The sequence below is a fragment of the Diabrotica virgifera genome, chromosome 4 (assembly GCF_917563875.1).
Source record: "Diabrotica virgifera virgifera chromosome 4, PGI_DIABVI_V3a".
Lineage (NCBI taxonomy): Eukaryota > Metazoa > Arthropoda > Insecta > Coleoptera > Chrysomelidae > Diabrotica > Diabrotica virgifera.
Window position 1 is genome coordinate 258,586,458 of NC_065446.1, and position 25,801 is coordinate 258,612,258.

At 33.1% G+C, this 25,801-nt stretch overlaps 2 protein-coding genes across 3 annotated transcripts in view; one reads left to right on the forward strand and one right to left on the reverse strand.

The window, feature by feature from the left end:
- LOC126883393 (cationic amino acid transporter 2-like) overlaps positions 1–19,454 on the forward strand; it is a 37,277-nt gene extending 17,823 nt beyond the window's left edge. Inside the window, exons 1-14 of one of the 2 annotated variants that reach the window (XM_050648924.1) lie at positions 3,454–3,725; positions 6,720–6,977; positions 7,943–8,071; positions 8,741–8,896; positions 8,982–9,086; positions 9,437–9,583; positions 9,773–9,897; positions 9,984–10,081; positions 11,347–11,486; positions 12,198–12,300; positions 12,388–12,524; positions 13,376–13,542; positions 18,140–18,248; positions 19,236–19,454. In XM_050648924.1, the coding sequence (XP_050504881.1) occupies positions 3,557–3,725; positions 6,720–6,977; positions 7,943–8,071; positions 8,741–8,896; positions 8,982–9,086; positions 9,437–9,583; positions 9,773–9,897; positions 9,984–10,081; positions 11,347–11,486; positions 12,198–12,300; positions 12,388–12,524; positions 13,376–13,542; positions 18,140–18,248; positions 19,236–19,345 (1,953 nt within the window). In that variant the 5' untranslated portion in view covers positions 3,454–3,556 and the 3' untranslated portion in view covers positions 19,346–19,454. Of the gene's footprint in view, positions 1–3,453; positions 3,726–6,719; positions 6,978–7,942; positions 8,072–8,740; positions 8,897–8,981; positions 9,087–9,436; positions 9,584–9,772; positions 9,898–9,983; positions 10,082–11,346; positions 11,487–12,197; positions 12,301–12,387; positions 12,525–13,375; positions 13,543–18,139; positions 18,249–19,235 lie in introns of those variants that run through there. The other variant, XM_050648925.1, reaches the window with a different exon arrangement.
- Positions 19,455–23,737: 4,283 nt separating this feature from the next.
- Positions 23,738–25,801, reverse strand: part of LOC126883848 (uncharacterized) — a 52,094-nt gene continuing 50,030 nt past the window's right edge. Inside the window, exons 15-17 of the mRNA XM_050649524.1 lie at positions 24,389–24,515; positions 24,166–24,305; positions 23,738–23,995 (exon numbers count right to left, since the gene is read on the reverse strand). Of these exons, the coding sequence (XP_050505481.1) occupies positions 23,756–23,995; positions 24,166–24,305; positions 24,389–24,515 (507 nt within the window). The 3' untranslated portion in view covers positions 23,738–23,755. The remainder of the gene's footprint in view (positions 23,996–24,165; positions 24,306–24,388; positions 24,516–25,801) is intronic.

Genomic DNA, 25,801 nt, shown 5'->3' on the forward strand with positions numbered 1-25,801 from the left:
ATAAAAACAAAAAAAAAAACAAAAATCTTCTATGATGATTGAAGCCTTTTAATTAGATGGTATAGGTACCTATCTGAAAAGACAAAAACCTTGCCGACCCTGTCCCTAAAGCCACGAGCCGCCACTGATAGCTACATCGTCTGCATATGCAATAATTTGTACTGTTTTGATGTTTATATGGCCGGTTACACTAGTTTTGATGATGACTGCCTCAAGAACTAGGTTGAATAGTATGGTTGATAGAGTGTCTCCCTGTCTCATACCCATGTTGATGTCAAACTGGGGGGTCAGTTCTCCATCTACAACTCTGGCTGCGGATTTTTAACCCTGCAACGTGATATTTATAAGGCTGATTTATTTCCCTCGAACGTACTTTTAAATTAAAAATATAAAACCATAAAAATAGATAACATTATGTAACTGTTCAATTGTACGGTTATAAATTTTATTTTTTATTAAATCAAGTTTGTGGTTTTGCTTTACGAATCTAAATTTTAATAAATAATTAAATCTAGGTTTTTCTTGATAGTAGAAACCTGTCATAACCCGTATTTTCCAACTTACATAAATTGCTACGAGATAAGAGGCGTATTTAAAAATATTTAGTAATTGTACAGTTGAATATAATATCGTAAATGAATGGAAAATATATCGATTAAGAAAATATATCGAGCAATGTCGGTTACTAATTAGTATTATTAGTAAACTGTAATGGGAAACAACAAAAAATAAAATAAGAAAAAATAACAGTCAACACTTTAATATGAAAGAATTGGCAGAATTATATTCAAGAAAGAAACTTATTAACTATATGTAGTCCAGAAAGCCACTGCGCATCCGCTAGAAAAAATATTCTAATTCGGATTTTTTGCACAGTGTTACTCAAAAAGGACTCCTTTTAACAAATTTGCATGTTGCCAGGACCAAAAGGTGGTCAAAACTTTTTTAAACGTTTTTTTTTTGTTTTTTTCCTAAAATTATTTTTTTTGCATGGAAAACAGTTTTTTTAGGTTTTTTGGATCATTCCAAATAGAAAAGGGTTTAGTGACTTTTCTCTAAAAATGATAGTTTTTGACATATAAGCGATTAAAAATTGAAAAATTGCGAAATCAGCCATTTTTAACCCTCAAAAACTATGTGAAAAACTGAAAATTTGAATGTTGCCAAGGTAGGTAGATATTTTTTAAACATCGATTGATGAAATCCCTAAGAGTTTTTTGCAATACAATATTCAAAACTCCTTTGTTTTTTAATTGCTAATCAAGCGTGCGCGACACTATTTTCCACCGACAGTATGGTGCAAATGAAAGGAATAAATTCGTTATTTCATAAACCGGCGACTTTAAGGAAAAATCCCGAAACAGGTCGATTTTTATTTTTAAGTTATGATATTGTGGCATGTATGGTGTACTAGTGACGTCATCCATCTGGACGTGATGACGTAATCGATGATTTTTTTAAATGAGAATAGGGGTCATGTGCTAGCTCATTTGAAAGGTTCTTCAATCCTCTATTCAGTAATATAAACATTTACATAATTATTTGTACAGGGTGTCCAAAAAAATTTTATTAAATTAAATTATTTGACAAAAAAAGAAGTAGAAGGACACCCTGTATAAATAATTATGTAAATGTTTACATTACTGAATAGAGAATTGAAGAACCTTTCAAATGAGCTACCACACGACCCCTATTCTCATTTAAAAAAATCATTGATTACGTCATCACGCCCAGACGGATGACGTCACTAGTATACCATATATGCCACAATATCATAACTTAAAAATAAAAATCGACCTGTTTCGGTATTTTTCCTTAAAGTCGCCGGTTTACGAAATAACAAATTTATTCCTTTCATTTGCACCATACTGTCGGTGGAAAATAGTGTCGCGCACGCTTGATTAGCAATTAAAAAACAAAGGAGTATTGAATATTGTATTGCAAAAAACTCTTCGGGATTTTATCAATCGATGTTTAAAGAATATCTACTTACCTTGGTAACATTCAAATTTTCAGTTTTTCACATAGTTTTTGAGGGTTAAAAATGGCCGATTTCGCAATTTTTCAATTTTTAATCGCTTATATGTCAAAAACTATCATTTTTAGAGAAAAGTCACTAAAGACCTTTTCTGTTTGGAATGATCCAAAAAACCTAAAAAAACTTTTTTCCATGCAAAAAAAAATAATTTTAGGAAGAAAACAAAAAAAAACGTTTAAAAAATTTTTGACCACCTTTTGGTCCTGGCAACATGCAAATTTGTTAAAAGGTGTCCTTTTTGAATAAGATTGTGCAAAAAATCCGAATTAGAATATTTTTCCTAGCGGATGCGCAGTGGCTTTCTGGACTAATGGTAGGGGAGCCCAAGCGGGGATTTTTGAAGTTACTCGAGCGCGTCAGATTATCATATGGGGAGAAACCTGGTGCCCTGTAAATGTACCTCTACCATATATTGTCTCTTAACACAGGGGAGATCGTTAAGGGGGGCCCGAAAAAAAATCTATCCTTAAAAATACTCGAAATTGTCAGATTAAGATAAGGTAAGTCAAGTATATGCAAAAGAGTGTATATTTCAAAAATCTGACGATTTGAACGGGGCGTCAGGAAATGGGTGAGTTAAAAACTTTCACAAAAAAAGCGAATAATTCGCGAAATGAACATTAGATCGGAAAACTAAAAAATACGTGTTCAATAATATTTTTCAAAAATCTATCGAATTATACCAAACATGACCCCCACCGAGAGGGGTGGGAGGTAAATTTAAAATTTTAAATACAAATCCCGCGATATTTCGCAAAATAAACATTAGATCGAAAAACTGCAAAATACACTTAATCAATATTTTTGAAAAATCTATCCAATGGTGTCAAACACAACCCCCCACGGAGGTGGCGGGGGGTTACTTTAAAATCTTAAATAGGAGCCCCAAATTTTTATTCCAGATTTGGATTCTTTACGTAAAAATAAGCAACTTTTATTCGAAACATTTTTTCGAATTATGGATAGATGGCGCTATAATCGGAAAAAACGATTGTTGGAAATGGAAAATTAAATTAAAAAATGGCAAACGCCCACTAAAATGAACTTTACTTAACTTTTTTTGGTTTTAGGGCCTACTCTTCACAACCCAATAGGTCCCCAAAGCGCTCGAGTGACTGCACATTTAGCATACTTTGCTCCCCTACTAATAGTACTTACGGTATGCGGCAAAATAAACATATCGAAATAAAGATAAACGATACTTATATCGTAACATCAACTCGTGGGAATACATACTGAGCAACTGCTTGTAGGCATACAAGAAATTTAAAAAAAATTCAAAAAAATTGGAAGTACATACCTGTACTAACATTAATATTTTTTTATAGCATTGACATATGCATTAGTTTCTCATTTTTTAAACCTCGCGAATTGATTTAATAGCCATTGTTAGACATAAAGAAATAAAGATATGGTAAACAATATTAAAGTTTGATAAAACTCTACACTTTAACAACAGAGTGTTGTTTTGCTAGGCGTGTACTAGAAAAATCACGCGGTTTTCCTAGCTTGTTTAGAATGAGTAATTCGGAGAATACTAATGGCACCGTGGGTACTATAGATGTTCAGAATTCGGAAACAGTGATAAATGATCACAATTCATTATCAGGGGTTAAAAATGCCCCTGCAACTAATGGAGATTCTGTGGCTATCCAAGTAGGTAATGGTGAATCCACAGCTGAATCAGGTACGATTTATATTAGATAAAATTTCGATGACTTAATTGTTTCTTGGTGTAATCAGACAAGAATTTAACTATTTGAAGTCTAGGAGCGATATATTTTGAGGTACATATTATTGGACAATAGTCAATAATGTCTAGTTTACATTTAATACAGAAAAAATTAAGTTTTTATTATTATATTCTGATCTGTCTATCGGAGAGCAAGTACGGAAAGGGATAAGAGCTTGCGGCGCAGTGATACACTCCATAGATCCCTACCGGAAGGGTGTTGATGCCTAAATACTGGTGTGTATATGTGAGCGGTAATATAGCGGTAATACAGCGGTGAGCACGCTAATAACCGGCAAAATAACGCAAAAGACGCAAAACATATTAAGTTGCGAGATAAAAAAGATGAAATTTCTAGAGGTGGGAAATTTAGCGATATAAACCTATAAATTTTCATTATATGTACCTACTTATTGATTGTTTCTCACCTTTAGACGTATCGGACGAGTTTGGCAACTACCATTGTGACAGTGACAGTTTTATATGACATACTCCTCTGATACGTCTAAAGGTGAGAAACAATCAATATAATGTAAATTTATAGGTTTCTATCGCTAAATTTCCCACCTCTCATAGTTTCATCTCTTTTTATCTTACAACTTCATATGTTTTCCATCTTTTGCGTTATTTTGCCGGTTATTCGGCCATCCATCACTGTATATTATTATATTCATATTCAGTAACAGGCATTAAAAAACCAAAGCTTCAATAGTTGTCTTCCATTTTTTAGGTTTTTCCAATCGTGTGCCCTTAACAATTTCAGATCTTCTTTTACCAACTCCATCCATTTTCTTCGGGATGTCCTCTTTTTCTTTTTGTATCAGCCTCTTCCGTCATCAATCTTAAGGTGTCGTGAATTTCTGTGTAGTCATCCACATTTCTGTGTAGGTACATGTACAGCTAGCAACTTCTCAAGTGAAATGTTATAATATGTATACTCAGTATTAAATTATTCTATTTTTAGCAACATTGGCATTTCATAACTGTTAATTCCTGTCCATTGGCATATATTACGCAACCATGACATCTTCTTAATCCCAGTTGTTATCTAGAGTTCATTTAGTGAGGTTTTTCTCCTAGGCAGCAACATAGTTGGGGGGTTCTGCGTTGTCATGATGTAAATCACCCATATAATTTTAGCGGCTCAACCATGTATAATGTATAACTTTTAAGTAGCATTGATGATGAAATTTTCATTCCTAAAACGTTCTGTGGTGTAGACCGAAAGTTCTGTGATTTTTTAATAATTTTTGTGATTTATGGTATCCAGCCAACTACAGAAAATTTATTTCCTTAATAAAAACTATTACTTTTTACAATCATCTCACCATCAAAAGTTATCATGTGATTGTTCCTCAAAAGCTTGTCTCTAATGTTTCTTGTTTTGTTCTAAATTTCTTTAATTATTTCCTGCTAACATTACATTATCATAGCATCTTCTTCTTTCAGTACCCTGTCCGATTATCGAACGTTGGCGATCATATTGGCAATAATAACTTTGTTTACAGCAGCTCTAAAAAGATTAACGGTGGTATTTTGATACTACTCTCGAAGATTTGGAATCCAGGATGTTCTTCTTCGGCCTGGGCCTCTTCTTATCATGGCATACAAACGTAGAACTATTGAATCAATCAATTATTAGTACCCTTTCAGACTAAGACACCGGTGTCCACCACCGGTGTTCAATTGCAGCAAAGCATTGGTGAGCCACTAAAATCAGCCAGACACTCGTCGTTCATTTAAAACAATGCTTTGCTGCAATAGGGAACTTGCATAAAGTTTTAAATTCGGAAAAAATGGTATAAATCACAACAGAACCTGTATCAAAGATAAAAAAGTTTTGTTTGTCTTTCGTTTGGCCCCTAAAGACGACTAAAAATTCAACTTATACCAGCCACCCCAAAACGCGTCGTGACGTCACGGGGTTGTATGTTTACATTCTACACCAATTGTATATTATATAATTTTAAATTAGACATTATAAACGTCAGTAAAAAATACAGTTATGTGACGTTAAAAGTGTTTTTGATCGTTTGAACTATTCATAGAAAATTTGTATTTGTACTTTTACAAAATGATTTTATTTTCAATAGTTAACCTTCTTTCCTTTCCTTCAAAAACTGTATCAAACTCCAATCTCAACAAACTGGTATGTATTATTACAACGAGATACGATAAATGTCATTAGAATATAAATATTTTTCCTTTATTCCCCGACGACGAGCTGGCCATATACCTAAGTAGGTGGAGGCCGGAGGCCAATAAACTAAAGAAGAAGAAGAAGAATATACGTAGATATAACCATAAACGGAACCACATAGTTAAACTCTAGTGACGTCACGGGTTGTTTGAACTATTTTAATATAAAGAAGACTTTAAATTTGTACTTCTAAGTTATTATGAGTTTTTGAAGCGTGAAATTTTGGAAATCTCATTATTATACAAAACTGAACATTATTATGTAATAAAAAAAAATGTGCAAGTTCCCTATTTGGTGGACACCCGTGTCAGACACCAGTGCCTTAGTCTGACAGGGTACTTAAAAGTCGGAAAATTCAAAATAAAAGTATGACAGTTGTATTTGACGTTGTGTTACAAAACTAAATGATAAATGTGAATTTCATCTGATTTCATCAAGCAAATAATTTATGTTATGGAGATATGCATAATTTTCTAAAACGAATATATTTTTAATTCTGTTCGTAAAGTCTTAAATTCAACCACTTTTTACAATGAAGAAAACTTGGACTCACCACGTGATTACACCTGCAGTTTGTAGTACCTGGTGGATCCATACCAAAGAACAACACTTTTTTCAGCTGGAAAGGTATTTTTGGCAGTTCCTCTGAATAGCTTTGGCTACCAAAGAGCAAAATATGTAATTTATATGAAAATTTGGGATAAACTATCCTTTCATCTTCTAAAAAAAATATTCTTTATTTGTTTTAGGTACCTCGGATAGTATGCGGGTCAAATGTCCTACTTGGGAGGAAACTCAGAGGGTGCTCACGAGGAAGAAAGTGATCAAGGGCGATAGCGATTCTAAGCTGGCAAAAGTTTTGACGACGTTCGATCTGACAGCTCTCGGAGTTGGCAGCACACTTGGTGTTGGAGTGTATGTATTAGCTGGGGACGTTGCAAAAAATACTGCCGGTCCTGCTGTGATAATATCGTTCTTTATAGCCGCTGTGACTTCAGTATTAGCAGGTAAATAATAATAATAATAATATCGTATGGTATTTTTACCGGGCAGGTCCTTTCCAACAGTTTCTGGCGCCATTTACATTTTTAACCCTGTTTCAAGTAGCTAGTGTCGATGCACACTAGCCCAGGGGGACCGACGGCTTAATGTGCCGTTCAAAGCACGGCGAACGGCTCGTATCATTTTAGAATTAATATCCATGCATATTTGAGCTGTCACATTAAAAGCAAATAACATCTCTCTGGTTCCTACTCCATTTCTGAACCCAAATTGACTACCATCTATTCCTTCTTCCAGTTTTTTATGTATTATTAATATTGTTCTACATTCACTGCAATCTTTAGCGTTTCGACACCTAAACTCCAAAACCTCTCAACTGAAAATCTACAATTGTACTTTACGGACAAAAAACTATATATAGCAGTAAATTGACGAAGAAAATCTATATCTTTTTTGTTTTATTAATGTCTTAACTTAATGCAGAAGGCATTAAAAAAGGGCGGCAGGAGTTCTGATACATAAAAAAGACCAAAATATGAAAAACGGACAAAAACAGTTGAGAGGTTTTGAGGTTTAGGTATCGGTTTGTACTTTTAGTAATAGCGCAAAAGATGGAGAGTAACCAATTTTTCTGTGTATGTCCTGTTTTGTATATTATGTTAAGAGTCTACTATAATGTCTAAGATTTCGTCATTTATTCACTACAAATTTATTTAATTTAACATACAAAATATAAACTAAACTTTTTACACCGTTTTGAGAGTGAATTTTGTAAATATTTTAAGTATCACTGATACTGATGAAGTATAGATCCCCCCGTTAGGCGCCAATTTGTAGCGACGAGAATGCCATAGATTATTGAAGCATTGTTTTTTAATAATACATATTTTAATTATCTGTGGCAGTCTCATCGTTACAAGTTCTGATAGGACCGAAAACGTTGTCAAAACTTATTAATTTTTTATTTTAGGTCTTTGTTACGCTGAATTTGGAGCAAGGGTACCAAAAGCGGGCTCAGCCTACGTATATAGTTATGTATGCATCGGCGAATTTTTCGCTTTTATTATAGGATGGAATCTCATTTTGGAATATCTTATAGGTAACTATTTTATGCATCATTTTTATCTGACAGAAGCGTAAACTTTCTAGCTAACGGCTACATGTAACCGAATTATCGGATATTTCATTCATCTGGAGACTTAGAACAACTTTTTCAGGGGAGACAAAAATAGATTTTTTATATCTTAAATTCACCTCATAAGTTTTAAACAGTAACTGCTAAAATTTATAAATTAAAAACGAAGAATATGAATAGGTGAATCTTTCTAATTGTGTAAGAAGCAAAACCAAAAACACTATAATATCTGATTTAACAAAAAAAAAGATCAACATTTTGAGTTATGTCACTTTTTTTTAATTATTGGTCGCTTTTAACATTAACGAAAAATACCTAAGACACTTTTCGAAATAAAATGGTTTTCGTGATAAATATAGATACGTTTACGTCGAACGTCAGAGCATAACTGAAAAGTGTCATTGTTTCGGAATAAAAATATTCATTTTACCGTCAAATGAATAATAATACTATTGCCATCGTATGAAGTTGGAAATAATCGTCTATGTGATACTTTTCCTGGTAAAAGTATAGGATTTTTGGAGTGAATTTAACAAGATAACTGGAATTATGCATTTTTTGAATTGTGTCACTCTTCTTCCGGATGAGCGATTTATTATTCTGTAAGTACTAACAATTTGTAAATTGTTTTAGGATCCGCAGCTAGTACCAAAGCAATATTTTTATACATAGATGAGCTGGCGAATAAGACTATGGTGAATTTTTTCACAGAAAACATACCACTAGGTGGAAATCAAATCTCACATTACGCCGATTTATTTTCATTGGGACTGGCTATTGCATTTTCAAGTGAGTATTTTTTAAAATAAAAGAGATTTTAAATAAAAATGAAATATTTTTTGATAATAGAAACTTTCATTGTACTTTTTTTTAGTTGCTCTTGCCTGTGGAGCCAAAGAATCTTCAATGATAAACAATATCTTCACTTTTGTGAATTTGGTGGTTGTACTGGTGGTAATAATCTCAGGATTGTGGAAAGGTGAGTTTACCTTCATTATTTTTATTAGTTGGCGCTACAGCCCTTTGTGAGCAGCCTTGGTCTGCCTCAAAACATTCTCCCATCCTTCTCTGTCGACTGGCTGTCTTCTCCATTCCCTTAAATCTTCCGGCATATCGTCCAGATATGAGTTATGTCGCCCCTTTCTTCTTGTTTTGACCGGCCTATTGAGCTTAGTTATGTAATTTGTTTCTTCTCTAGCGCGCATTAATGGTAGTGGTAGGTTGTTGGTAAGAGTGCGGGCATACAGAGAAGCAATGACGATCCCATTGTTACATCCCCTTCTCTTTATTAGTATTATTCTTTATTAATGGTATTTGAAATTTTTTTAGTTGATTCTACGAATTGGCACAGAACAAAAGCAGAGGCAATGGGAAAAGGCAATGGTGGTTTTAGCCCTTACGGTCTAAAAGGCATCGTAAAGGGTGCAGCACGATGTTTCTATGGATTTATCGGCTTCGACTGTATTGCCACAGCAGGTAAGACTTACAGATTAAATTCTATACAGTCGGAAAGTATTTGGTCACTTTTTACATTCGTTTCTACATGTATAGAGTCACTGATCCGAAGTGTGGATCCATTGATCTGTATCCATCCGATATTTTTAACGATCCAGATCCGTCTAAGTGATTCATCATAGCGGTATTTTAAAAGGTTTTGTATTTCAGGTGAAGAAACCAAGAATCCTCAAAAGTCTATACCGATAGGAGTTGTGGGATCTCTTATGATAGTATTTTGCGCTTATTTTGGCATGTCTACCGTCATGACCATGATTCTACCGTATTATGAACAGGTAAGATGTAAAAATGTTTACAAAGTTGTGATTTTACAACATTTTAAATTCTTTTTTAAGTGGTGATTTAACTTACTTTTTTCTAGGATGAGAACGCGCCATTAGCTTATATTTACACTAGACTGAACTGGACTGTACTTAAATACGTTGTTAGTATAGGAGCAATATGTGCACTGTTTTCTAGGTAAGTGTGACACAATATTTTTCATTATAAACAGTTGGGACTCAAAGAAATGAAGAAATGAACATAAAATAGAAAAATCTTAAATAGAAAATTTTGAATAGACGTTATAGAACACTCATAAATTGTTTTCTTCTTTTAATATTGTTATGGCTCTCCGTTTTCGTTAAGGGGAGGTCTTAGAGAGTTTCTCTCTCTTGGTGTAAGGAAGAACCCCCCGTTCAAATACATGGAAGTATACCGGTGGAAAAATACACCTAGATAAAGCAAAATACGAAGGAATGCACACCTAACATAGTATAAATTATGCATTAAATAAAACAGTATTCTAAAGAAACAACTACTTTTTTTTCTTCTTTCTCGAAACTTCTTATGTCCCTCAGGGGCGTCGGAGGTCAGCTAAATACAAGAATTGAAAAAGAGTTAAGTTATGGAAAAGAAAGAGAAGATTGTCTGGATAATATAAAATGAATACATACAGAAATGAAACATAAGGTAATGAAAGAACTTTTACTAAAAAAAGAGAGCAAGCATGCGGGATAATCAGAGACATGTTAACAATAGACCAGGCTAGTTATATGCCACTCAATGCATCAGGGTGTAACGCCAATATCAAGTACGGTGGTCTAGCTATCTTTGTCTGTCGTGCGAGTGTGAGCGTATCTACCAAGAGGTGGGAGTAATGGAACGACACAAACACAGAGGCGGCGGCCATCATATGCTAGAGAGAGAAAGCTAAGCACCGGTAGAGAGAGATAGATAGACCACCGACCCGAACTGCTCAGCGTTACGCTATTTTTCGGACGTGGCATAATCTACCTGTTATTATATCTATGGGGATAATACGAACATCTAATGAGGAAAAAACAAAACAAACCAAAACCAACTAGGATGATAATAAAGACAAAGAGATCAAAGAAAAAGAAGACTAACCAAAAAAATGAAGAGGTAGAAAAACGAAATTGGGCAAAAAATGGGAAAAAAAAACAATCGAAGAAATGTGACCAAATAGTACAGACCGGAAAAATGATAAAATAGAACCATTAAAATAAATAATCAATCTGAAGCTGACATACCCGACTTAGCATAGCGTTGTTGCCGATATTATATAGTTCCTACCCATCACATGTGAAAAAAGTTACTCAATACCGTGTTAAATAGTACATATTTACTTCTTCGACTTCTGACAGTGTATAATTCAAAGAGGAACGAATTTATCCAACACGGAATATCTCTACTTCCGTTTCTAAATATATATTATTTTTTAGTTTATTGGGAGCCATGTTTCCACTTCCAAGGATCATTTACGCCATGGCTAAAGATGGTCTCATCTTCAAGCCTTTGGGAAAAGTACATTCCCACTTTCACACGCCGCTGATGGGGACTTTGATTGCTGGTGGTCTAACAGGTAAACTCTATCTTACTTTGTTTAAATAAAATAATCAATACAACCAACAAAAGTAAAATAATAGCATTTATAGATCTCGTAACAGCTTTTGACAAGGTTAAAAAATTATGAAAATTCTAAAGGCACTAGAATGAATCACTGTTGCAATATAATATTGGATTTAAAGCTGGAGAGAGATAGAATGAGAGGAAGGGGCAGTAAAAGAAATGAGGAGAGGGGAAAAAGCTAGTGAGAGAGAAGAAAACTAAACTGGGAGGGAGGGGGTGCCGGGAGAGAGATAGAGTGTGTGTGTGTGTGTGAGAGTGGTGGAAGGAAAAAGACAGAGAGAGACAAAGGTAGGAAGAAAGCGTGAAGGCTAGTGGGGGACAGGGTAAAGGGGCAGACAGAGAGCGTGAGGGATAGAAAAATAGATAGAGAGAGAATGAATTGGCTAATGTGACAGAGGTTAGTGGGACAGGGAAGTGTAGAGAATAGTGAACTCGACAGAGGGAGCGAAGGTGTAACTTTACTACTTTGGGCTAATGTTCGTGGGTCAATGACTATGATTTGTTTTTGAATCAATCGCTATAAAAAAATATTGTCCAGAACATCAAGCGACGAGCTATAGTACGTAGTAGTACTGTAGTACGTGAACTTGTTAAAGTGATTTAAACTTGAACAAAAATTAGAAAAGCAAATGACATGTTTTAAATACGTTTTATTTTTATTTAGGTACTTTGGCGTGCTTATTCGACCTGAACAAATTAACCGAAATGATGTCTATAGGAACACTCTTAGCATATTCTATGGTAGCTGCGTGTATTCTGATTCTCAGGTAAGGTCAATTTCTAAAAGTAACGTATTGTGGATGTACTGATACGTGGTAGAGTGGTAAATATTATTTGATTTTTATATATTGTAGGCATTCAAAAGAGGGCGACTCAATCGAGAAAGAAGAAATTACATTGCAGACATTTTTCGCACAAATGTTTAACAGACACACCAAAGAACCCACAAAGCTCTCTTCTACTGTCGTTGCTTGGGAAATTATAGTTTTCTGTAAGTATAAAGTACATTACATTATATTGCTGGGCTAGTATTAAATTTTGGACATTTTACTGGCAACACCGGTTTAGAAACTTCAAATTTGACATCAGTATCGCTAAATTGATTTAGTTTTGTATAATATGCTCAGGCCATTTTATCAGCTAAACTGCGGATTTTGCCCGTCGCCATGAGACTGAGTTCCCAATCAATTGCCGTCTACAGTCACTGTACTCAATTTTTTCTGACCTCCTCCTATTTTATCTTATATGCCTCCATTTTTTTTGACTCACTCTAATTTTCCCTGACTCTCTCTAATTTTTCTTAATCCCTCTAACTTTTCCTGGCTCCCTGTAATTTTTCTCGACTTCTCGCTATTTTATCGTGTCCCCTTAATTTTTCTTTAATACGTCCTATTGTATTTCTTCTCTTTCTAATTTTTCTGGCCCTCCTATTTTCTTCGCAACGTCCCCGCTTAGGTTCTGCTTCCTGAGCTCATTGAGCTTCATTTTACTGAGCTCTAACTCCCCTTCTTCGAGCAGTCCTAGCTTTCTTTCGTTCTTCATCGGTATTATATTTTTTAGGTCTCGCCGTATTTGCAGCTAAAGTTTTAAAATCAAACTTTCAAAATAATTAAAAATTAATTTTTTTGGCAATTTGTCAGTTGTTAGTTCAGACTTCTTTCCTAGGTGACGCTAGGAGTTATCGTCCCTGACAAACTGTGTTTCCGCTTGATGAGTCGTTCTAGCCTTTTATTAGATTAGTTATGTTTATCCGACAAAATTAAATTTTTGCTTGTATTTCATAACATTTATTTAGCACCCTTCATGAAAGACATTTGACAATTGATATTTGTATTTTTTTAGTTGCATTTTCGTTCATTCTCTCTGGTATAATGACCATGTTTGAAGACTCTCTCTACGCTGGAAAAACGTGGATTATTGTTACGGCTGTGATTTTGCTGACCGTTCTGGCTTTCTTGCTGTTGTTGGTGTCTTTCCAGCCTTCCACAGCTGTGGAGAATGGATTTTCGGTAAGTGTTTTAGAGAATACCCTTAGCGGATCACAACACTTCCCCCCACAGCAAAATATATCTAGGGTGCTCGGTAAAAGAAGTATAAGTCAACTGAGTCAACTTCTCAGTCAAATAATTTTATTTATCGCCAACCGTCACTAAAATCATTCATTATTGTACTCATTTGACGCCATTTAAGGCAGTAAAGTAACACTTTATTGTACTGAAAGAAGAATTTTACTTTACCTGCCGCGATTAATCAAAATAAACAGATTGAATGTAAGTGGTCGATGGCAGTAATCGATTATTTATAATTTGTTTACTTTAATTATTAAAAATATTGTACAAAATTTCCGTTATTATTAATTAAATTTATGTCAGAAAGTGAACTTCTGTAGTATTTTGCAATTATATTCATAAAACATAAATCAAAACTTTACAGATTTAGTAATTAGGTACTTAATCAATATTGATAACAACTATCGATTAAACATTAAAATCGGACATCATGCAAAAGCTTTCTGTCACTGTCATCGTCATTACTGTCATACGAAATTTTTATTTCGTCTAAAATTAATAAAATTCTTAAATCTTTTAAGTTTTGTATTAATGCAAATACAAATTGTATATTATGAAATGGTGTTAATTCGATTATATTATAGGACGGTGACAGATATTAATGATAATTTGTTAGAAAATATATTTATTTAGATTTTTTACTATTCATCAAGGGAAAAGAATCTGCGCTGCGAGAGGTTACACTTCATAAACATAACGTAACTATTAACGGTACATATTTTTAATTTTTGGTATTTTATTTTAAGTATTAAAATTGGTTTAATATTTAAATAAAAATACGATTAACTGTTTAAATATATTTATTTCGTTGAAATCATAATAATAGAAGTATAACGTCTTACGTGCGTACCAAGTACACACACTCTTTTTTCATTAGGATGTAATTAAGGCTATGGCTACATAATTCGCAAATATTTTACGGCTATCCCCACGGTTCTTAGACATTACTACGGTTGCCTAAATCGACTAACCAATGAACATTAAGGGTGAGATTACGTCACGAGAGTTTACTGTCATTTGAATCGTAATATGATTTTTTTCGAATCCTGAGAAAACCAAGTATTTTAGAAAAATTTAAACGCAGGATGCAAGATTACATTATTACCGAGGGCGGAAAGCCCCTTAGAATAAACAAGCAGATTCTATTGAATGAAATATTTGAAATTAAATATCACACTTCTCTTTTATTTTCAGCCCTCTAACTTATTAAAATAAACATTATAGAAGTTTTCAGGGACTTTCAGCCCTCGGTAATAATGTGGTCTTTCATTCTGAGTTTAAATTTTTCAAAAATATTTGTTAGTTTTCTCAGGATTCGAAAAAAATGAATACAATTAAAACACATTGAGAATTTTGACATGCGTCAAAATTTTGCATTAACTCAATGTAAAATTCTGAACTGTTGAATTCCAGCTTCCCTAATAATTATTTTACATCAAAAGACATTAGAAACTATTTGAAGAGGATTGAAATCTGTATTGGAAATAACTGTTAAAATTGGTCTACGTAATTAAACATATTCCAAAATTTTGTAAAAATGTAATACATTTTAGTTTTCAGCCCAAACTTAGGCCACACACAATGCAATAATGTTCACATTTTTGAACTGTCAATATTTTTATTTTATCATCTATTGTTTAAAAACAATACAGTTGATAAGATACCCTCAGTTGCGGAGAAAGGATTAATAATAAAGATTTTTTTATTCAGTCAATGGTGTGAGCACTGTCAGTTAAATAGTAACGTGTGGCCTTACTTTTACACGCATACCTATTGTGGCAAATGTATCATATTTTTCAAAATTTTGGAATGCATTTAAATCGTATAACAATTTTAACTTTTGATTTTAATACAGATTTTAATTCTCTACAAGTGTTCTCTCATGACTTTTGATGTAGAATAATTAGGGAGGCAGTAATTCAACAATTCAGAACTTTACATTGAGTTTCCTTTGGCCCTTTTTACGATTCGCCACCCGGTATAAGATAAAATGTGTACTATTTGTCTTATTATTTCATAATAACACAAATAATACACATATATACACAATAACACACATTCAATGATCGAAAATAATTTAAAAATATGGGAATGTAAACTCTTGTGACGTAAAGTCAAAAATATAAGTCTCCCCACCACCGTCGGACAAGACAACCGTAATAAAGTCTAATAACCGTGGGCTATCCCTACTTTTTCTGTCTTTACACGGCAAATTACATGTAGTATTATAAAATTCTCACTGCTATGGAAACTGCAGATGTAAACATTAGGTTGACAGTGACATTGTCATTAGAAAGGTAGAGATGGCTATTTCGGTTTCGTTCAGTTTTTGAATGTTCTTGGATAACCTTTACTTGTATAAATGATAGGATTATTTTTTCACTAATTATGTATTCAGTGGTTACCATTATTTATATACTATACAAATAGTCGAAAAAGAAAAAAAGTTGTAAAGTTATTTTAATAATGTCCTGTTACCATGGAAAGCTTAGATAAGGTTTGAACATGTGAAGAACTGCGTTGTATAAATGTAGTATTACTCAATTAATTTATAAAGACTTTATTTATTTCTTTATTTGCGCAAATTAAAATATGGGACGTTGTTCAAGAAATGTGTTACTAAAAAGCGAAGAAATAGACGGTTAGCTCAATTGAAAGTAAGTACTTTTTTACATAAATCAAATTAATTACTTTTGTATTTTTCAAATTAATTTTAAATTTGTAGTAAAAATATGATCTATAAAATCTATCGGTAAACCAATAATTTTCGCATTAAATTATTAGAATTGTACATGAGTAAAAATGAGTGACTCAGATCCGAAGCGACAAAAGAGCTATCTTGTTATTTGTTAATCTTAAATTTTATTTGATAAAAGAATGGCCCCAAAAATTAAGAATCTTTTTCTTAGTTTGTAAATTTTTCTATGACACACATTCATAAATGCTGCCATATTGTAACAAAAAAATACCTACGCCGAAGACGTCCACCCACCAACTTCACTTAAACTGAAGCAAAATACTACTAAACAAGCACATACTTCAAAAGCGTAGTATATTCTTATATGTAGGCTGGTAAATAGTAGCAAACACTACGGAGAAAATAAAATGCCTTTTAAGTGTAGTGAAATCTTCAAAAATGTAGTACGTACTTGAAGCATTAGCATTTACTACATTTTATGCCACCATGGGCACTTTACTTTATAGCTAAACTCGTACCTATTTACGGTTATCGGAACAAACTCTTATAAAATAATTTTATTTGAACTTTAATGACTTGAAATACTTGGATTTTCCATAAATAATATATGGGTAAACAATAAATAACTTGTTACTAATTGTACGCCTTAAATCAATTATTATTTTTTAAATACACTATCAATACTATTTAATAAACAACTCTTTGATTGATTTTATTATCATCGTAAAAGCGTTAAAAAGCAGTAGCAGAATGAACTGCTATATCAAAATAGCGGGTCGGACAAATCTCTGCTTGTCACTGTCTTGAGTCTTGTCATAACATTATATTCGAATGAGTGCGTTGTATGACAAAGATAGCGAATGTTCGATTTCTACGGACATGGTGTCCATTTTTTTCGAATCCTGAAAAAACTAATAAATATTTTTAAAAAATTTAAACACAAAATGAAAGACTAAATTATAATCGAGGGCCGAAAGTCCCTTAGAATATATAAGAAGTTTCTTTCGAATGAGATATTTGAAATTAAAAATCACACTACATTTTCTCTTAGATTTTCACCTCTGTAACTTATTAAAATAAACATTATAGAAGTTCTCAGGGACTTTCGGCCCTCGCTAATAACGTAATCTTTCATTCTACGTTTAAATTTTTCAAAAATACTTATTAGTTTTCTCAGGATTCGAAAAAAATGAATCCCCATTTGAATAGCATTGCAGCCGAAAATACGTACCGATCCTCTTAAGTAAGTGTTAATGTTTTCTATGATTGGCAATAAAAACTTGTATGCACTACGTCAGTAAAGACTCTTTATTGAACTCGTCTGTTATTCGCCTCGCTCGCTCTGATCATAATATCAGACTCGTTCGATAAAGATTCACTTTACTGACTTGGTACATAAATAACTATTATTTTACATTACCATATTGACTTGTTCTATTGATATCAAAGTAAAGATATAGTTCTTTAGAGTTTTTTGCAGCAAAAATAATATTTTGGCCATTTTTGACTTTCATTTAACCGAGCACCCTAGATATATTTGCTGGATATTTTACTATTGCAGCGACCTCCTTATTAGAATAGCCTTCGTGCTAATCAAAAGTATTCCTATAACAGGGATATTCTAATAACCGATCATTGATGGCTGGTAGAAACGTTTCGTGACTTCAAGTTTCTATTCCTTAAACCAAGATATTCCTATAACCGGTATTCTAATAAGCGGGTTCGACTGTACTATTTTATGTTGTCAGTCCTGATAACCAATGCTATATAGCAAATCCCATGTCGGGTTCTATATAGCAAATTATATTCTGTATCATAAGTTCTTTTCTTTAATTGTAGGTTCCTTTTATTCCGTGGGTTCCTGGAATAAGCATTTTTACGAATATATATCTAATGACGAATATCCAGAAGGATACGTGGATCAAGTATGGATATTGGATGGCTGTAGGTAAGAAAATGTTTCACCAAACAATTTAGCCACCGTTTAGTTACTCTTGTCTCATCATTAATACACCAAAACTTGCATATGAGAAGATATTTGTGACATTTATAAAGGAAACGTAGAAAATTTTTATTTCGCAGAATTTTTATATTAAAATTATCGATTTATTGCACCGTATCATTAGTCTTTTGTCCATTAGATGTTATTTAACTATAACAGATATCTTTATGCGTCCCACCCTTGTTGCTCCCTTCCATCTGAAGTCTTTCTCTGTCCTCTTTGTATTTTCATGATCGTCAATATTAAAATTCTGAATAAATTCGAATATATAACGTAAGGGGAAGCGAATGAGAGGGAGATCACTACAATTCCCATTCCAAACCACTCAATTTCCACAATATGAAACCAACCAAGTAGATGAATGCGTTGTTCAAGTAAAACTGCAGCTTTTCTTTTGAAAATCAGACTTTTGTCACTACTTGTTTCCACTACTTTTCTCCATTTTTCTCTCTCTTTGATTGTCGTTTCTATATTTCTAATTTCCATACTTCCACTTCTCTTCTCTTCTTCAACTTCTTTCCATCTAAGTTTAAGTCGGCCTCTAATTCTTTTACTTGGTGGTATCCATTCCGTTAAATCTCTTAACGGATTTCTCTTCTCTCTTCTCATTATGTGTCCATACCATCTAATTATCTGTGTTTTTATTGCTCTAACTATGTTCTCTTGACTCATCCACTCTTGTATTTTATGTTTCATCCATTGTCTTGCAACCTCGTAGTTTTCCTTCTGATCCCAATATTTTTCTCATAATCTTTCTCTCAAAAACTTTCAGTTGCTCTTCTTCTCTTGCTGAGCTGAAGCATATACCAACCACATTGGTCTTATGGCCATTTTGCAGATTTTCATTTTTGTTTCAGCTAAAAAAAAACACTGAAGTAATCTATGTATATACATTATAATATCTATATATAGTTAATTTCTGTTTTCTTTTAGGTATAATTATCTACTTTGCTTATGGATTGTGGCACAGTACGGAACGTGATAGAAGCAAGGATGACGAACAGTCAAAGGCCATCAACCGTAGTGACAGTTGTTCATCATAGTCGAATACCAAATATAATAAGAAATTCAGTATTTTCTTGTATTAGAACCAATTTATTTATATTTTTTACACTAAACATGTATTGTTTTCATTAAAGTGAGTAAAATCTGCGATTGGGTTAGTTATTTTAGCATCGAAAGCCTACAGATGACCATGAGTGCGATTTCAATTCTTCGTAAACGTTTTTCGCATAGAGGTATATATTAACATAGAGTGGGCCTATCCTCCACGCTTCCGGACGACAAGATCTCTTGACTGGTTTGCGGTATCTCTTTCTAGCACATTGTATCGAGAAATTAAGATGACATTAAGTGCGAGTGTAGGCACGGCATGATACTACGACAACTGGTTGTCGTAGTATCATAAGGCACGGAAGGGGAGGATTACTGTCGCAGCTTTACTATGCGTAAGAGTGAAATAGCACTGAGCCAAATAAAAAAGATGGTGTCGTCACTTCGCACTGAATGACACTCTGTCTATGATAATAGTTGCGTTCGCGGGTACAGTGGACAAATTGTCACCGACAATTTTTAACCTCACTTAATATAAATAATACCGTTAATAGATAAATATACAAGGTATATTTACTTTTAATTAATATTAATAACTAATTATTAAATTATACTAGGTAAATATACCTCGTATATTTATCTATTAACGATATTATTTATATAAATTTAAAGTGCGCATGCGTTTTGCTGCTAATTTGTCGTCGACAGTATGGTGCAATATACAGTATGGTGCAAATGAAAGGAATAAATTCATTATTTCGTAACATGGCGAGTTTAAAGAAAAATCCCAAAATAGGTCGATTTTTATTTTGAAATTCTGCTAATGATGAATGTTTATGTGGAGAGCTATACATTTTATTGAAATATCAAATTTCTATACCAATCCAGTTCAAGTTAATTTACAATTTCCTTTTAATCTTAATACCTTTTACAATCAAACAATCTAGATGTTTATAAAATTTTATACAACCATGTTAATTGTTTAAAATTGAAGCTCTGATAAAAAAAATAATAAAATTAAATAAAAAGTTACTAAGAAGATCTAAACCTCCGAGGTGTTGAATCGGGTTTAGGTCTTAGCGTAGTAAAAAAATATACATAAAAAAAAGAAAAAAATAAAAAAAAAACAAAAACAAAATAAATAAATAAAAAATATAATACAAAAAAAAACAGAGTAAAAAACTTAATAGTAGTAATAGTTTTAAATTTAGATAATAAGCATATATTTTGTAAAAGAGAGAACTGAAAACACATTGACTGGCCAGTTGGTTGCTTAAACCAGTGCCAATAAAACAAACACACACATGATTTTTTGGCATAATATATCATATTAGTGACGTCATCCGTCTGGACGTGATGACGTAATCGATGATTTTTTTAAATGGGACTAGGGGTCGTGTGACAGCTCATTTGAAAGGGTATTATTAAATTTTCTATTCAGCAATATAAACATTGACATAATTATTTATACAGGGTGGCCGAAAAATATTTTTTTGAATTATAATAATTGACAAAAAAAGAAGAATGTATGTAATTTATTTAATTCAAAATACATTTTACTGCTGTCAGAAATCAGAAAAAATATTTATTTCACAAATAAATATTGCTTTTCGCTTAAATTAAATGTTCAAACTTCCAAGAGGTAGGTGGTTGGCTTGGACATTGAATTTAAGCGAAAACCAATGTTTATTGGCGAAATATACATTTACTTCTGTTTTTTGACAACAGTGAAACGTATTTTGTGTTAAATAAATTACATAATACACATTCTTTTTTGTCAATTAATTTAATTAAAAAAAAATTTTTTTGGCCACCCTGAATAAGTATTTATGTCAATATTTATATTACTGAACAGAGAATTTAATAGCCTTTCAAATGAGCTATCACACGACCCCTATTTTCATTTAAGAAATCATCGATGACATCATCATGATAGATAGACGTCACTCATACGGTATATAGGGTAGGTGGGGGCAAAGGTACGCATTTTCTAAATTTTCATCTCTAGTGAATCTCCTAATGCTTGAATTGGGACAGAGTATAGATGAAAAGTGAAATTGATACATTTTGTAATCATATTGCGCAAATGGAAATTCTTCAATATTATTTTTGTAGTATAACTTTTTGAAAAAAGAAATGTAAATGCATGTGCGTACTTTTGCGGATATGAGACATTTTGCAATTGAGACAAAATTAGCTGATAGAATATCAAGCTCAACTTGATATTCACTTAGATTGACTTGAAACATGCATTTGCCAAGTCTACCTCACTGGGAGCAAAGGTACGCACTGCGAACGTTTGCCCCATTTCAACGTTCGCAGTGCGTACCTTTGCCCCATTTGTGTGAGTACTTTTGCCCCATCCGGCAACCAATAATATATCTAACCTCAATATGAAACTATGCACATATGAACTTCAAACTGTCATGTAGAAGAAGATTTCTAACAATAAACTTTCAACATGCCAAACCAATAGTAATCTAAGTTTGAACATTAATAATTAGAATCAATCAATTTTTAAGAAAAATTAGATCAAAAGGTACAAAAATAATTTTTACCTCATTTTTGTTGTTGTGTTCGCCCTGATTACAAACATATGCCACAAGATGTCGCCAACATATGAGAAGTTACTGAAAAATGTAAGTGCGTACCTTTGCCCCGTGCGTACTTTTGCCCCCACCTTCCCTATGCCAATATATCGTGATTTAAAAATAAAAATCGACCTATTTCGGGATTTTTCCTTAACATCGCCGGTTTACGAAATAACGAATTTATTCCTTTCATTTGCACCATACTGTATGGTTTTTCGGACGTTTACTGTTTCTAACCTCAAAATACAGAAACATTTCTAACTTAACAAACATTTTATGATCTGCTATTACATATACATTGCAATAAATGGCCAACTTATAAACAATATTAGATATGCAGACGATACAGTATTGCTGACTGTAAGAACACAACGTAAACCACATAATAACATAAACGCCCAAATTACAATAAGCAATACAACGTCAGAAAGAGTGGAGAAAATATGCTATTTGGGCTAAAAATATAAAGATACTTGGGATCATTGCTACGAAATAAAAACTCGTATTGGAAAAGCCAGAAGCTCTTTTAACGGTCTTAGGCAGATTTTCTGCAATTTTTTTTATCTATCTAATAAGTATCAATATACGTATAAGAATTCTTATATGTTACGTCGTGAGTGTCCTACTCTACGGAGTAGGAAACTGGAGTCTTACAGAAGATGACATAAAACGATTAGAGGCATTTGAAATGTGGTGCTACCGACGACCTTTGTTAAGGATTTCATATATACACAACATAACTACTATTCTCCAGATGCTAAGAAAAGACAAACAAATTATTAACACTGTAAGGAACAGGAAATTGGCTTACTTCCGACACATTATGCGTAATAGTAAATACTGACTATACTTCTACAAGGCAAGATTGAGGGCAAAGGAGGCCCTGACGTAGACGTATATCCTGGCTTGATCAATCTTAGGAAGTGGACTGGTCTAACGTCAACTGTTCGAGCCATTTTAAATATATTAATTGTTGCTTGTTTTGTGTGCACCCTGTATGCAAAACCGTTAGTTTATTGAGAAGCGTTAAAAGCGCTGAGTAGTGAATATTTTTGTAATATGGGCACAGCAACCTCTTCCACTTATCTGTTTGTTTTCAGATACACTGTTTATTTTTCGCCTTTAATATTTTGCAAGCTGTTAACTCTTTTGATTTAAAGCTGATTATAGAAAGTAAAAGTACAAAGTCTTTTATTTAATTTCGAATCTCGGGGGTTTGTTAAGATCGGGTAGATTTTTAGAGGCCCCCACTTCAAATGACGTATATCGAGATGCTGTGAATATATTAAGATGGGTCAATGTGATCGCCAACATCTCTAGAAGATAGGCACCTTTAGAAGATTACGTATACAAGAAAAAGTGTAGTTATAATAGGTATGTTTTCATAATGTTTGCGTTAGATTTTATTTTCCAGACGGAATTATCGTAACGGGTAGGTAAAAAATAAAACGCAGTCAGTTATTTCGAGAACTAACTATTTAGTTAGGATTAACAAACAAAAAACTTGACAAATTACAGTGACTGTAAGGATAGCGCTTGCGCTGACTAAAAATCCGCTCTCTATCCACGATCCAAATGGACCAGTTTCTAATTGATCATCAGCTAGTTAGAAATGCTCCGCGAACATCAAACTTTTTGTCAAAGTCCCGGATTTTTAACACCGCGTACGCTGAAAACGCAACTGCGCATGCGAATCAGTCAGAAACCAGACATGGATTGTCTCCGCTAACAAAGCTAAGAATAACTAAAGCTTATTATAAAGCTTAATACATATTGAAAGTCAAACAACCATTTTATCATCGTCAACATTTATTTTTTATTATCAAATCTGAAGCAACTTGCGTCTCGTTGTTTCGGCGCAGCCCAGTCGGTTATTCGGAAGTTCCCAACGTAAATGTCTTCTTCTTTTGCCGGCAAGTAAGCAAAATAATTATTTCTAAAGGTTCGAAACGGAAACGGATAGTCGTACATTATAGGAAAGTACTCTCTGGCACTGTGGACTCGTAACTGCTTAATTTTTCGGCGGTACTCGAATATTAGCGAAGAAGTCTGCAACAAGAATCAAATATTTGATACAATTGAGTGTTATGGTACTATAGCAACATAAGGCAGTGTGTTGACTGAAAAGGAGAACAAAAAAATGGATTATCTAGTTCTTCTTTCTACATAAATAATATTACCTAAACTAATAAGGATTTTTTCAACGACTTTATGCTTACCATGTCCCTTAGGAGTTCGAAATGGTTCCAGTTGAATTTATTTGCCATATGTGGGCAGATGGGCATTTTCGGTACTTTAATCTTCTGATAACAAATATTTGTGTGCGCCAAATATTTATTGGTCAATTGATTAAACGCTCCTGAAAGAAATAATGAATATTATAGTGGTTCAATTCACCTATGTATATAAAGATGAAAGAAAAAGAAATAAAATGCGTTATACTTTTTTGTCGTTGTGTCCAACTTTTGCCACATCGCATTTGCATCCACAGCCGGAATATTGGTAGTTGATGAGCATCTGGAAGTTTGGCCAAAGGATACCCATCCATCGCTAAACCTTCTAGCAGTTTCTGAAATGTATAAGTAGAAAAATGGGTCTTGTTTCATGTTAGGTGAATTACGTCATGCATGAAACAAATTATACAAAGAAGTTAGGGAACATCCATAAACTACGTCGTAGAAAAGGGGGAGGGGGATTTTGCTTATTACGACGGTATTCGACACGGGGGAGAGGGCCATGAGTGCACATATTTAAATTTGTAGCTGTCTAAATATAATTCTTTTCTAGCAGAGGGCAACATTATTAAAAGTATCAGATATTAGGTAATAGGTAACAAACGCTTCTATACAGAACAACGTCTGGAAGCAATATACTCCAGGGAAATAAGGCAAAAATATACCATGTTCGGGACACTTGAGCAGCCAGGTTGCAAATGGGTTTTTTGGGTACTATATACCTAATACATTATACATACAAAAATGCCAGTCACAGTTCGGACGAGAAATTTAGTTATTAACAAATAGGTGTCAAAAATGGCAGTTTTTTCGTTTAAATCGCTACGGGTAAAAATAGGGTAATTAAATATCTTATTTATACTGTTATTCTCGTAGTAACTGAGCCAAGGTTTAAAATGGAAGTTTTTGAATTTCGTTTCGATCATTTGTTGCTTCAGAAATTGTAAAATAAGACTAAAATTTAAAAAATAAAAAAATTGCTATAACTTTTGTGAAAATGACCTTAAGACTTTCATATTGCACGAAAAGTTGAGACAAACAGTTCATATAATGCACAAAAAATTTTAAGATGATTCGTCAATCAGTTTAAATTTTATTCAATTTGTTTATCCCAATGAGCTTTTTTTCGCAATATTATTGTTCAGAAAATAGTAATGTAATAGCAATTCTGTGAAAACTACATGAAAGAAGAAAAGTCATGATTTCAAAGTATTTAAAAAAAAATCATTAAAAAGTCATTTTTATCATTCCGAAAACATTTTACTAAAGTAGGGTCATTTTTAGTTCATAAACAATTTGAATAACTTTGTTAATATTGACTGTAGATTAAAACTACTTTGGGATTTGAAAAGCTGGTATTTTTATACGAATTTTCAAAAAAACACTTTTTGCCTAGGTTAATTACAGTCAAAGTTAGCCACTTTTTTTATTTAATTGACAGCTACTTTGTTTATAACAATTAAGCAACCCAACTAGCGCCATTTCGAAGTTAAAGGTATATAATTTTTGTGTAAAAGTTTGAGTAAACTTTAAACTTCAACAGAGTTGTTAATAAAGCTTTAAAAATAACGTTCTAACGAAATCGATTTGTGGTTGGTGGAAATGAATTATTAAATTCCGT